The sequence below is a fragment of the Chrysemys picta genome, chromosome 25 (genome assembly GCF_011386835.1).
Source record: "Chrysemys picta bellii isolate R12L10 chromosome 25, ASM1138683v2, whole genome shotgun sequence".
NCBI lineage: Eukaryota > Metazoa > Chordata > Testudines > Emydidae > Chrysemys > Chrysemys picta.
Window position 1 is genome coordinate 14,936,668 of NC_088815.1, and position 14,315 is coordinate 14,950,982.

At 48.7% G+C, this 14,315-nt stretch overlaps 2 protein-coding genes across 8 annotated transcripts in view; one reads left to right on the forward strand and one right to left on the reverse strand.

Annotated features, from left to right (window-relative positions):
- ARMC6 (armadillo repeat containing 6) lies at positions 1-12,412 on the reverse strand. Of its 4 annotated transcripts, none has more exons than XM_008171563.4 (8): positions 12,274-12,412; positions 9,025-9,185; positions 8,266-8,348; positions 5,515-6,085; positions 4,651-4,796; positions 3,790-3,921; positions 2,768-2,905; positions 1-1,387 (listed from the first exon to the last, which is right to left on the reverse strand). In XM_008171563.4, exons 2-8 carry the CDS (start codon positions 9,143-9,145, stop codon positions 1,175-1,177), a joined length of 1,404 nt encoding a protein of 467 aa, XP_008169785.2. In that variant the 5' UTR covers positions 9,146-9,185; positions 12,274-12,412; the 3' UTR covers positions 1-1,174. The 4 variants fall into 4 exon arrangements, with proteins under 4 accessions (XP_008169785.2, XP_008169787.2, XP_008169784.2 ...); XM_008171565.4 differs by lacking the exon at positions 12,274-12,412 and adding an exon at positions 12,089-12,227; XM_008171562.4 differs by lacking the exon at positions 12,274-12,412 and adding an exon at positions 11,861-12,000.
- The window catches only part of SUGP2 (SURP and G-patch domain containing 2), a 20,763-nt gene continuing 18,511 nt past the window's right edge, over positions 12,064-14,315 (forward strand). For 2 of the 4 annotated variants that reach the window (XM_042861987.2, XM_008171554.4), the window contains exons 1-2: positions 12,577-12,718; positions 13,271-13,392. In XM_042861987.2, the coding sequence (XP_042717921.2) occupies positions 12,606-12,718; positions 13,271-13,392 (235 nt within the window). In that variant the 5' untranslated portion in view covers positions 12,577-12,605. Of the gene's footprint in view, positions 12,204-12,270; positions 12,410-12,576; positions 12,719-13,270; positions 13,393-14,315 lie in introns of those variants that run through there. The other 2 variants (XM_065578527.1, XM_008171557.4) reach the window with 2 other exon arrangements.

The following is a 14,315-nucleotide window of genomic DNA, read 5'->3' on the forward strand; positions in this document are numbered from 1 at the left end:
TCAGGTGCAGCCTGGCAGGCTTTATTGAACGGAGATTGCAGAGAGACAGACAGATGGATGCAGCTTTCGCCAGAAAAAGCAATTGAGAAAGGGATGTAGGCAGCTTATTGCAAACATACACCGCACATGGAATTAGTGCCTGTAGGGCTTTCAAAGCTGTCACGTCTTTTGCTGCCTTACAGATAGACACCACACAGCAGCATTTACTTACACACTTGGCATAATCAGTTTAAAATGCCCCAAAGCATTACTCATCTTTTCCACCCTCCCCCCTTTCCTCCAAATATAGGGTCTTCCCTCTCCAAGGGGAGCTATGGCCTGTTGATAAGAGCAGGCAACTACGATACAAGAGTCTCGGCTCTGGAAGAGTACGTCTGGTGATCCCAGCAAAGGACTCAAAATGTGGCTGGCTCTCTGGTAGCACAACACTGTGGCACACCAAGCTATTTTTCCCCTGCCCCCAAAGCTCTCTCTCACACCTATCATTTGATTGTTCACAGTTGGAACAATCCTATCGTCTTACATTTGTTTCTGGAAGCTCACCGCTTATAAATGTGACGCAAGGGGCCATGACGTTTCCAGCCCATACCTTGCATTTGTTTAAAATGCTGTATCGGATGGAAATGGATATAGCCAACCCAGTGAGACAACACATAGCACGCTAGTAACAGCATTGGGATAGGACGGGACATTCACTATGTTGGTGTCATCTCCCTCAAATAGTCTTTGGGACAGCTAGCCACCAGTGGCATAGAGCAGGGGTCAAGAGGTAGGACAAGGCTGGTTAAAATGGTAGATGCCAAACTGCTGCAGGAAGAGATCTACTTTGGATCACAACATGGACAGACACACACAGGAACAGCCCATAAATAAGTAACACAGCAATGTGGGGGGAGGGGAGAAGTAGGTCTTTCCCAGGCATCAAGTTGGAGAGAGAGTAGATCATCACAACAAGTTCTGTATATCTGTAGCCTATATACACAGACAAAGCCATCTCAGCAACAGCTTAGATGCCCCTGTGTAGTACAGCCCACACCACGATAGCCTCACAGGCCAGGAATTCTCTTCAGCTGCTCAGGGCCAGTTTTAAGTGCAGATTATTTGATGCCACGTTTGCCTGTAGATGCTGCATACTGAGATGTCCCAAGCTTCCAAGGATCTCAGGGGCAGTGGTTTAGGGAGCCAGGCTTCCCTTTTGACCTGTCCACAGCTCTCGGAGGTCCACTTTACAGCCAAGGTCTCTCAAGGCAGCTTTGGCTATGTCGTCACAGTCCTGGTGCACCGTACGAGCCTGCACAATCAAGTCCTCAGCTCCCATCTCCAGGATAGCCTGAGAGAAGTCCCGGTTCCGGGAGACCAGGTTCCGGATCAGCATGCAGGCCTGTTTCTGAGGAGAGAGGGACAGGAGAATGGTTCATGGCTCATGGAGGGAGCATGGGGAGGAGCAGAAGGTCACCCACAAGGGAATCAGATGGTGCACGCACAGCAAGGCTGGGCTTAGTCCAGTGCCCGCTTCCTATGCAAGAGATTCCAACGTGCTTTGCACGAGTTGGATCCTGGCCAGGTAGCAGCCACAGATACAGAAGTGGCAGTTACTTTGCATTCAGATCACAGATTAAAACCTGCTTCGGTGGGAAAACTAGCCAACTGCCCAGGGTCATCCCTGACGGCTTCCTTCACCACCCCTAGGACCTTTCACTGCCTCTTTGGCAGACTCAAGAGATAGGCACAAGGGTCTGACCACATGGTTAAATCCAGTTTGAACAAATCCTTCCCTTAACACACAGAACCCAAACATCCCAAAGTGACTTCCTAATTCTAGATCAGCCACCCTCAAACAAGGAACACGGGGCACGGTCTGGGGAGCTGGGCCCAGGAGCACCCTTCCGCCAGAGACGTTAGCCCATTGATTGCAACATGGGCGAGGACATCCGACAAGGAGGGAAAACGATCAGCCTTCCATTCTGGTCCCTGAATTCACTGAGCGCTGGGAATGCTTTTGGAATGTGAGGACTCCTTGCCTGGGGATGTTGTGAAGGCCAAAAGTATAACTAGGTTTGCTCTGGGTGTCCCCAAACCTCTGACGGCCGGAGCTGGGGAGGGGAAGGCAGGTGGATCTCTCCAAATTGCCCTGTTCTGTACACTCCCCCTGAGGCTCTGGGCCTGGCCGCTGTCAGAGACAGGACACGGTGCTGGATGGACCATTGGTGTGACCATTCTTAGGAGGTCATAGCACACACTAGCGCAAAAAGGGTTTAAATAAAACATTTGTAAACGATGTAAAATATTTAGAAAAGCTGCAGAGCAGGTACAGGATCCTACAGGGCTTAGGGAATGAGACGGGGCTGACTTTTCCCTGTGAAAGGGTCTCCCTTTGTCTCGGGGGACAGGCAGCCTGCCTTTCCTGTGACCACTCTGAGCAGACTCTGGCAGGAATGTAACCCCATCCACGGGGCTGGGCGCAGGGCTATATTTACACAGGCAGGAAGAGGTGTTAGTGACACAGGTACGGCTTGAAGAACGCAAACTGCACAGCAAGGTCTTGGGGACGGAACACAATCAAAGGACAATTTCCAGTCCGAATCTGGCATCAAGCAGCTCAGACAGACAGATGCCTCTGAAAGAACCACAGAACGCTGCTCCAGCCGCCACTTCTTCATCATCTTCACCACACAGCTGCAAACTCTGTACAGATCCTGGGTGAAACCCAGGGAGGCAGGGAACCCTAGGATACTGGGTTAGTAATAAAGAGCTCCGAGCCAGGTACCTGCACAGCCACTTCTCTTGGATGCACCTTCATGGCCTGAAGAGCTACCAGGGCCCCTCCACCTTCCATGATGACTTTACAGTTCTCTGGCTTGCGCAAGGCCAGCATGCACAAGGCTGCACAGCCCTGCTCACAGATCTGCGGGACCAAGAGGAAGAGGGGAATCATTGGCTGAAACAACTGCAACCAGAAGAGAGAGTCAGCACCCCCCTGAAGCCTCCCTACCCCTTATTCATTCCCCTGGGAGAAAGGAGGCCAGTCTCCCACCGAGCCAGGACGCCATCTCCCAGGGGATTTACACAGTGAGTCTGGTGCTGGTGTGAGACATCCGTTTGATGGGCCTAGAGAACGACAGCCTGTTTATCACAGAACAGGTACGGCGTGGCCAACAGCCAGGCAAACACCCCCTTCTGACACCACCCCTGTTGTCCACAGAGACCTCAGCTTTGCCAATAAAAGAGGCAACTGGAGAAAGACATGGGAGGTTTTGATGGTAACATTTGCTGGCTGGTAACTCGTCCCGTATATTCTTTTGACACAGAGGCCAGCACACAAACATCAGAGAAGAATGATTTTCAGTGATGGCTGGATCTGAACTATTGACCTAGATGTATAAAACTAAGTATCCAGTTTCCAATCCCTCGGCCATCTGGTCCAGGACCATAAATGTACGAGAACGGTAGAAAGTGGTTAACTGTTTGGATGTCATACAAACGCTTGAAAACAGGAGCGTTCAAGGGGTTAATGCATGCCTTGCTACACTGTCCATGCTGGGAGCAGAATTCTACTCGCTACGACTGCAGCTAGCACAGTTCTGATCCCAGCAGCAGCAGGGCATTGCTCCAAGTCAGAAGTAGTTCTGGGGGTTGCGAGTAGCCCTGCCTGGGGAGGAAACGCAGGTGAGGGAACCGTTAATGCTGTTATCAGAACTGAAATAATGGGCCAAAAATCAGACCTCCAAACCCAGACAGACGCAGAGCTCCAAAGCACAGGGAGTCCCCAGCACACATACTGGTGTATACCTGAGGGCTGGCAAGATGATGGCTCATAGCCAGCACAATGAGATCTGTTCCTCCAGTGTTGACTATGGCGTCTTTCACGTCATCATTCCCTGCGATGGCCCACATGGCGCTCAGCACCTGCTTCACCAGCTCCTGCACTCAACGACGAAGAGAACCGAGAGGAACAAAACCCACCAGATCCCGTGTAAGCCAGGCAAAACAGATCACTGCCACTCAGCCTGAAAGGCAGCACCTTCCACCTCACTCCCAGCCCTGAGGACCAGGCAGGACCAATGGGGGTCAAAGACTCTACCTGAATAGCAACATTTTCCTCAGGACTCCCAGCCCCTCACATCCCAGATGCCATTTTCCACTGGCCCCAGGCAGAATGGCCAAGTTGCCCCGTTCAGAGTAGCTGGGATTTTCAAAGAAGCCTAAGAGAATTAAATATCCAAATCCATAGAAATTCAGGGGGTTTGGACACCCAACTCCCTAGAAAAATCAGAGATCGTATGAGTATGTGGAGCATAGCCAATGTTCCAGCTTTCCTGAGAACTAGATCTATTCCTGAATCGGGGAGGCTTTATAGAACAGAGGCTGGAACCGGGGTGTTGGGTTCTCTTCTTGGCTCTCCCTCCAACTCAGCACATGCAACCTTGGGTTGCGTGCATGAATGTAGAAGATGGTAAGTGGGCATCAGCAGTGCCATTTGTGTGGTAAGAGCCCACGGGTAGAGGTTACCAAAGCCTAATATTCATATTTGGAAAGTGCACTGAAGATGAAAAGCACCATGTTACGTACTAGGCAACATTATTCCCAACCCCCACCCATAAATACCCTCTCTTCCAGGAAAGCATCCCACTCACTGAAGAGGGACAGTACCTGATGGTCAATGCAGTCAGCCAGCAGGGCCACCATGAAATTCAAGCCCCCAAGGTCCACAATCTCTTGACAGAACTCGTTCCGGACGGACAGGCGAGCCAAGGTGGCACAAAGCTCACGGAGAACACTGGAGTCGTCTGTGAATGCTGCAGAAGGAGGAAGACAAGGGAGGAAAATAAATAGGAGCTGGGGAGGAGGAGCTGACAGAATCAGTTTCACATGGGTTTTAGAAGAAGGACCAAGCATGAACTGGTAGGTTTCAGTCCAGTTCTTAGTGGGGCAGGAGTCCATGATCCAAAACTCACCATGATAACTGACACTGAGACTCAAAAACCACAGACTAGGAATTGAATGGGTCATGGAGCTTGACCTCCCTTTTGACTCACAGGCCTAGGGAGAGGCACACTGGGAGGATGTCACGTGTGGAATAAATTTACACAGCTATTGCCTGGGTTGTTCACTGCTCTCTAGCCAGGTGACTGTTAGCTCTGAAAACTGAAATCCTGACCCATCAGCTGCCTTTGGAGCAATTACCATACTCTGCCCTTCTGCAGCACCTTTCAGAGGATCTGAAAGCATTTTAGCAGCAGCAAACTTCAAAACCCTCCCTGGGAGGTGAGCAAGTTATTACTGCCATTTTATAAAGGGGTCACCTGAGGCCCAGAGAGCTTAAGGTCACACACAGCGAGCTGGCGGTAAATCTGGGAAAAGAACGCAGAGTCCTAACTCCCAGGCCTCTGCTCTGACCACTAAACAGCCACACAAAGAACTAAAAATTAAACCTGCCGTTAAGCAGCATGACCTTGGGGTAGGAGAGCACAGAGGGCATGAGATAAGAACCAGCAGTCAAAGGGTTAATACTACCTTTGGCAGCCTCTATGAGGATCCTTAAACCGTTGTTTTCTGATACAATCATCTTGGCGTGATCATGGGCCTGGCCAAAGGGCACACGAATGTCATCATCAAATGTCATGACCCTGAGCGCTGAGGAGGCCTCTCGGACCACGCCAGCACAGTCACCATGCCGGACAATGGCACCCGTCAGCAATGGCAGGATGCCACCTTTCACCAGTTCCTGGCGGTTCTGCTCATGTTTCAGACAGGCGTGTCGGATGCACCGGATCCCAGCTAGAGTCATTTCAGCGTCATCTGCGTTTTCCTTCAGCGTTCGCAGCAACAGCTCTTGGCCAGCAGAGTCGAGCAGGTCTGGCTGCCCATCCATGAGGGCAGAAAAAGCATGCAGGGCCTTGAGCATGGCACTTCTGTCTCCTGAGGCCAGCTTGCAGGCAGACAGCACCACAGGACAGGCACCTTTCTGCCCAGCCAAGTAGCGGACAGCCAGCTGTTCTCTGCATTGCTCACTGAAGCACATGAGCTGCTCACCGACCTCACTGAGTGCAGAGTCAGCAATGGATTTCCTGAGTGAGTCTAATGTCTAAGGAAGGAAAATGGGGGTTAGTGTTAAACCCAAAATCTCCTGAGAAAAAAATCCACTGGATCATCACATCTGCATATTTATAACCGTTTCGCCCCTTAAATTTAAGCAAATTTGGCATGGTGAGAAACACTAGACAGCCCAAGAGATAGCCATTAGTCTTTAGGCACACAATGGGGTGAGGATGTAAAATACTAAATGGCTAACAGGTAAGCATTAATCTTACCGGTTAACCAACCCTAACCATTAACCCCTGGCCCAGCCCCAGCCGCCCCAATGGCCCCAGCCCCTTTCCCTTTAACCGACTAAATGATCATTTTAATAGTTTAAACGGTTAACTTTTTTAATGGGTATTTACATCCCTACAATGGGGTCAGAGGTGGCCTAGCACTGCTCTTCCCCCTGCAGCATGCCTCACTCCTGAGCTGCAGGGACCACCTCTAGGGACGAAAGGGGAATTCAGTCCTCATGGCCCATTCAGCTCTTGGCCTCTCTGCAGCGTTTGCCTGGAAAATGCCTCTTGGTGATTTTTGTAAAGTGGACGAACTTGCCCATTAGCAAGTGGACTGGATCCCACTAACTCATTTCACTCAGGCCAACAAACAGGCATCGGTAAATAAGAGCATAAGCGCTGCCATACTGAGTCCGAATATGGTCCATCTTGCCCAGTATCGCATCTTTGACAGTGGCCTGTACCAGAGCTTCAGGGGGAGTGTTTGGAACAGGGCAATTATGGAGCGATCCACCTGTTATCCTCGTCTGGCAGTCAGATGCGTAGGGTCTCCCCGAGCATGGGGCTGCGTCCCTCACCACTTTGGCTAATAGCCATTAATGGACCTATCCTCCATAAATGTAACCAGTTCTTTTTTGAACCCCAGTTATACTCTGGCCACTACAACATCCATGGCAATGGGTTTCATTCACAACAATTTGTGTGTTGTGTGAAAAAGTATTTCCTCTTGTTTGTTTTAAACCTGCTGCCTACTAATTTCATTGGGCGAGCCCTGGTTTTTGTATTGTGAGAAAGGGCAAACACCACTTCTCTGCTCACTTTATTTATCACACTGTTCGTGAATTTATAGACCTCTACGCCCCCCCCCCCCCCGTCATCTCTTTTCTAAGATGAGCAACCCTAATCTTTTTAGTCTCTCCTCATATGGAAACCATTCCCTACCCTTGATCATCTTTGTTGCAATTCTCTGAACCTTTTCCAGTTCCACTATATCATTTTTGAGATAGGGAGACAAGAACTAGACACAATATTCCAGGTGTGGATGCACCATGGATTTAAACGGGACATTATGATACTTTGTCTTATTTTCTACCCTGTCCTAAGGTTTCTAACACACTGTTAGCCTTTTTTGACCACTGCTGCGCACTGAGTGGAAGTTTTCAGAGAACTATCCATGGTGACTCCAAGATCTCCTTCTTGGGAAGCCACAGCTAGTTTAGAACCCATCATTGTAAATGTGCAGTTGGGATTATTTTTTCCCCCAAGTAGGTTACTTTGTATTTATCAATGTTGAATTTCATCTGCCATTGTGTTGCCCAGTCACCCAGTTTTGCAAGATCCCTCGGTAACCCCTCACAGTCTGCTTTGGATTTAACTATCTTGAATAGTCTGCAAACTTTGCCACTTCACGGTTCACTCCCTTTCCCAAATCATTTATGAATACGTTGAACAACATAGATCCTTGAGGGACCCCACTGTTCACCTCTTGGCAAAGTTATATTCACTGCTGACCTAGGGCTAGACTGGAACCAAAGACGAGAGGGGAAAGGCTCCACATCATGTTACCAATCCTCAGACTAGCCAGTGATCCCATTTATGTTATTCATGCCCTTTTCAGAACATCTATGGAGGTTTCATGTCAGGCTGACCCTTCCTTCTGGCCAAGAGGGGGCTGCCTGAAAGCTACTCAAGGCACTCCTTGCTCCTGCTGGCCAGGAAATATTATTTTGCACTTACATAACACCTTCCACCTGAGGTGCTTCAAGAGCTAACCCGGTACATGAATATCTCCATTTGACGAGTGAGGAAGCGTTAAAGCACGGTGAGGTTAGCCCTTCCTCAGGGCGCATAGAGAGTCAGTGGCAGAGTTAGAAGTGGAAGCCAGAGCTCCTTACTCGAACCACTAGACCACACAGCTTGTTGAAAAGCTACAATTAACATTTCCTACCTGCAAAATGTCGTGTTTTTGCTCTTGGCCATTTTCAGAGGTGGGTTTCCGTGCAGCTTTTACAATAGTACTCAGATCAACACCTAAAAGGCAAGAGAGAAGTAAGGAGGCAGGTGTACAGGAACTCTGGTGAAAACTGTGAAGAACATTAGGCTTATGTCTTTTTACTGAGGGTTAACAAACACAGGCATGGATTATTAGGATGTTTGTTACATCCTTTGGAAGGGATACAAAACCAGAGTCTTGGCCATTTGCAATCAGAAAATACCTTTTTTTAAAAGTAAGGGGCAATTCAGGCTAAATTCCAACTTGGAAAAAGTTCATTCTGCCTCTCTAAATTCCCTCCTGCTGTTTCAGCTTGAGCAGTTTTTCCTACCATGACCACTCCTTAAAAATGGGGTGTTGTAAACAACTTTGCCTCCCACCTCAGAAGAGGTTGCATTTTAGAGGCAGGCAACTGACCCTTACATGCAGATTCTCTGAAGAGCTTTGGGATCTTGCAGACCGAAGTGCCATAGGAAAAAGAACAAAATGGTTTAGAGAAGTGCTTCCCTTTATTAGCAGCCAGTTTCCAGAAAGAACTGAGGACATATTTTGGGATTCTTTAACACCCATAACTGGCTTATATGAGAGCTAAGTTAGCATTTCTAACACATACCCAAAAGCTCAGCAGACCCCTGATTTTTAATGTGTTGAAAGCATTTTAATTACATATCTGTCATATCCTTATTGCTTCAGAGTGAGATGGATTTGCAATACCCTGAGATTCAAATTGCTGGACGGCTTCTTTCGCAGCCTCATCTGGATCCATTTCAAATTCTGTGATGTTTTCTTGCACCACATCATCAAATGTTTCCTGTGTGATCCGTTTGGATGCCATTTTATTTGATTATTAAACAGGAACCGAATGGCTTCTTGACCTGTCATCAGGAAAGCACAGAATTAGACTTGCTCCAAAACATTATGAAGTTTTTGACAGCGAGAAACAAAAATGTTTCCTTTTGACAGATAGTAGGGTGAGCTCAGAACCCAGAATCAGGGAAGTGTAGGACTGGAAGGGATCTCAAGAGGTCATCTAGTACAATCCCCTGCACTTAAGGCAGGAATACATAATAACTAGACCATTCCTGACAGGTGTTTGTCTAACCTGTTCTTAAAAACATCCAATAACAGAGATTCCACAACCTCTCTAGGCAATATGTCCCAGTGTTTCACTACCCTGACAGTTAGGAAGTTTTTCCTAATGTCCAGCCTAAACCTCCTGTGCTGTGATGAAGATGGCTAAGGAGACTGGGAATAGGATGTAGAGCCCATCACCTATATAGGTCTTCAATTCAAATCTGGCCCAAGTTGGTAATGACCAGAAGGTATTACCATCCGACACCAGTTCAGTGGCTGTGGTTGAAGGGAGTTTGAGGTTTTCATTCCAGTTCCCAGTGGAGTGGCACAAAGCAAACCATCATATTTGGTGCTAATTGAGGCCCCTTTGTTGGCAGTCTCAACGGAGGCCAAGTTTATTTATTGACCATGGAGACTGAACGCCCATCTCTGTTAGAGGGAGCTCTTCATTCTCAAGAGCCAGGCATACCGTCAGAGAGGAGCATGGAGAAGCTTAATTTGCTGCTACCTATTCTGCATCTATTGCCGAGATACACAGTGGTTCTCAATCTGCAACCTGCCCTAATCTTCCTTCACCAGCCTACCAATCCTGATATCACCCCAACAATTCATGATTTGTTCTGTGTTTTTTTAAAAAGCCATCATCAACTTGAAATCTAATTAATTAAAAAAATATTTAAAGCAGTTTTAGATTCACCATGGAGAAGTGACTACAATTCAGGACTGGGAACCAGGGCTCCCTAAACTCTATTTCTATTTATATGATTTAGTTGGGAATTGATGATTTAGATGGGAATTGGTCCTGGTTTGAGCAGGGGGTTGGACTAGATGACCTCCTGAGGTCCCTTCCAACCCTGAGATTCTATGATTCCCACTCAGCTCCTGAATCCTCTTATCAGTTTCTGCAGTTTTACAACCACATATTCCCATTTTTTAAAACATATTTTCTCTCCTGTTGCTGTGTGAAAGCCTCACAAAAACAACCGGGGAAATGGACTATACCGAAAGAGATGACCCAGAAAGCACCACTAAAAGTTCAAGACAGAGAGAAAAAGATATATATTTCCTTTATCTCTTTTAGTTACACTGAACTTGGATGTAACACTGATGGATCAAATTCACACGAGTTAATTTTTTTTTAAGTTGACACTGTCCATTTATAAGCATTTTAAAAAAAACTGAGGCAATGAAGTGACTTGATCAAAGCCAGAAAGTTTCTGTATGTGATACCTCTGATTCAGAACACAAGAGTGTCTTCTTTTTTTTTTTAATTAAAGTATTGTGGCAACATTTGTGTAGTTTACCATTCCATAAAATAATTTTTAAATTTGATTCAGACACAGAATCAGAAACAGAATTTGAGGGGCCCTGGTTCTCAGTCCTGTATTCTAGCCATTTCACCATGGCACCAGATCCCAGCAGTTACAACATTACATATTTTAAACATTAGCAGGGTAACATGTCTATCCTATTGATTGTAAGCTCTTTGGAGCAAGTACCAGGTTTTCCTCTGTTTTGTATAGTTTCCATTGCACCGTGGCACTCAATAGGTAAGAGTAATCTCCAAGGAGAAGCTGTGCTTTTATAAGTTATTATTTAAAATTCAGTTACAAAAAAAAAAAAATGCAAAGCCACAAGACTTGGAACAAGGGGTCTTTGTTCCTGACTACAGATGCGAAGGTTCATATGGCACTGAGGTCACTGCAGCCCTACCTGTTCACAGCTCTGAACAGAAACTGCTGAGTTAGGACAATGGCAATTTTGCCAGGCTGTGCTGGTGAGCCAGTCACGGGAGAAAGAGCGGACTGCATGAAGATATGACACCGCATTCTGAGTACCTGCCTGGGCAGATATTTATATGATCGAAAAGCCATAAGGCAGATGCATCCACCAGGATGGTCAAGGAGAACTGGGATAAGCCAGTGCTTGGCCCCCCAGGACTGGTATTTCAGGCACTAACAGCAGGTACGCTCAGCTTTTATCCTTAGCTTAAAGATAAGCCTCTGTGCTAGGCTCCAGCTTCCCTACCTGGGTCTCCACAATCTATCGGGCCCTGTAGCTTGGGATGGATAGGAATGGGGTGTTCGCTAAAATGCCACTCAGCGGGTCGGTAATGAAGGGCAGCTCAAGCCTGGCACAGGAGAGGATGCCCCCCCCTTATTGCATGGCAGCTGGAGGAGAGGAGCCAGGCACGTGTGGCCCCGGGGGGAGATTGGAAAGAACGGGGGCCAGCCTAGGGGAGAGAGGGGCTGGCCAGGGCTGTGTGCGAGGCAAGCGGGGTACTGCTAGGGTACAACGCAAAGGGCGCTGGGTGGGGGTTTATGAGGGGCTGTGGCGCCCCCCTGGGGGAGGGGGCGATCCCCCATGGAGGGGGGGGGGAGGGAGCTACCCCGGGGCGGGGGGCGATCCCCCATGGACGGGGGACCACTGGACTGGGTCCTCTGGTGAAGCCCATCTCAATCCCTTCCCCCCTCACCTGTGGGCCTCGCTGCTCGCCGTAGCTAGGTTCCGCCCCGGTCAACAAAGAACGAGAGACGCTCTGAGAACGGGGCTACCGCACTGACCCACTTCGGCCGCCATACGCCCTCCGCAGCGCAGAGAACCTCACCACACCACGCTCTCCCCGGCCCCGCTCAGCTGGGCGCCACAAAGCTCAGAGTACGCATGCGCACCGCGGCCACCACTTCAGCGTGAAGAAACTCACCCCATCCCACACGGCCCAAAAAGATCACGGAGACTGCGGACTGCGCAGGCGTCCGAAAGGGATATCAGTGCGCGTGCGCCACACACTCACGCGCGTTCCTCCAGCGTTAACCCAGGTGGGTCCTGCGCACGCGCAGAACCGTCCTGCGCGTGCCTATTCTCTTCCGTGCTCAGCGAGCGCCTTACCCTCTGCAGCGCATGCGCGGTGCGCGACCGTTCTGCCAGGCCAGGCGCCCTGTGGAGAAAAGTCGCAACTTGGACGAGCTGATCGATAAATCGCTGCTGCCGGGCTTTGGCGAGCCGCCGTCTGCACCGCCCGGGGGTGAGAGGCTGCGCGAGCTCTTAGTTAGTCCCGTCACCTCAGCCGCCCGTGTTTGGGGAGTTTCCTGGGGGTTCAAATGTTCAATTTTTAAATAAAAAATGAAGTGACCCCCAACCCCCGAAATGCGTGTCAGGGGAGGGGGAGTGACTGCGCATGCGTGCGTGGGGAGGGACGGGGGGGGCAATAATCAGGGCGCATGCGCGACGGGGGCCTGCGTCAGGTGACGCGCAGAGGCGGCTGGGAGTTTGCTGTACCGCACCGAGCGCGAGCGGGAGGCTGGGCGCGTCCTGCCTGCGGGAGTGGGGCGAGGTGCGGGTGGGGCTTGCGGTGGAGAAACCTGCTGAGGGGGAATTGAGGAAACCCCCCTTTAGAGACGCGTGACCAGCCTTCCTCCCTCTGCCCCGCGAGAGTGGTGGCTGGAGGCCTCGCCCCGGCCGGCGGCGCTTGTGGGGGCTCGGGGACCGGGGCAGCCTCAGGGAGTTGTGGAGCGATCGGTGGGAAGCCACCCAGGGCTGCTTTGGAGGCACTTATCACTTTCCTCCAGGCTAGCAGGTCAGTCTGTATTGACGTCCCTTCCTGTATGGGGCCTCACGTTCTGGTCGGCCACTTGTGCCCAAGGGGGACAGAAACACCCCCCCACACACACACACACAGAAACACCCCCCCACATACACACACACACACACTGTTCTTATGAAAATGCTGCCCAGCCCCTCTCTCAGTGGAACACGCCACTCTTCTGTGGCCCTGTAAATGCACCCGACTTAGCCCTGCCTTTACAAGAGGCAGCTTGCTCTCCCTTGTGCAAAGAAAGGCAGTGAATGTATTTCAGTCAGAGATTGAGCATTTTTCTTGCTACAGAGTGAAAATGGCCTCGAGACGAATTACGCGGGAGACTTTTGATGCTGTGGTGCAAGATAAAGTTAAAAGGTATCGGATGGACCGAAATGATGCTATAGAAGAGACAATCCATCATTTTAAAGGTAAGGCCCAAATCAATGCTCAGTTTGCCTCACCTGTGGATTATGGCAGATGCGGTACAGATCATAATTTTTTTATATCTTTAAATTTTCTACTTTAAATTTGCATTAATATAGCTTTTCCCTGCATTTTTTTTGTGTAAGGGCAAAGAGGCGTGGCCCACACACTTTATAGCGGGGTCGGCAACCTTTTGGAAGTGGTGTGCCGAGTCTTCATTTATCACTCTGATTTAAAATGTATTTCACATGTCAGTAATACATTTTAACGTTTTTAGAAGGTCTCTTTCTATAAGTCTAAACTATTGTTGTATGTAAAGTAAATAAGGTTTTTAAAATGTTTAAGAAGCTTCATTTAAAATTAAATTAAAATGCAGAGCCCCCCAGAGCGGTGGCCAGGACCTGGGCAGTGTGAGTGCCACTGAAAATCAGCTCGCGTGCTGCCTTGGGCACACGTGCCATAGGTTGCCTACCCCTGCTTTATAGTGATAGACTCAAGGAGCTCAGTCTGTTGACCTTAACAAAGGAAGATAAGGGGTGACTTGATTACAGTTTGAGTATCTACACAGGGAACAAATATTTAGTAATGTGGTCTTCAGTGTAACAGAGAGAGGCGTAACATGGTCTAATGGCTGGAAGTTGAAATGAGATCAATTTAGACTGGAAACGAATAAATTTTTAACAGTGAAAGTAATTAACTATTGGAACAACTTGCCAGCATCGTGGTGGATTCTCCATCACTGATATTTTTTTAAATCAAGATTGGGTATTTTTCTAAAGATATGGTCTAGGAATTATTTTGGGGAATGTCTAGGCCCTGTGTTATATAGGAGGTCAGATTAGATGATCACAGTAGTCTCTTCTGTCCTTGAAATTTATGAATCTACGAATCCGATATTTTAAGTAATTATTTCTTGTGCAAAAACCCA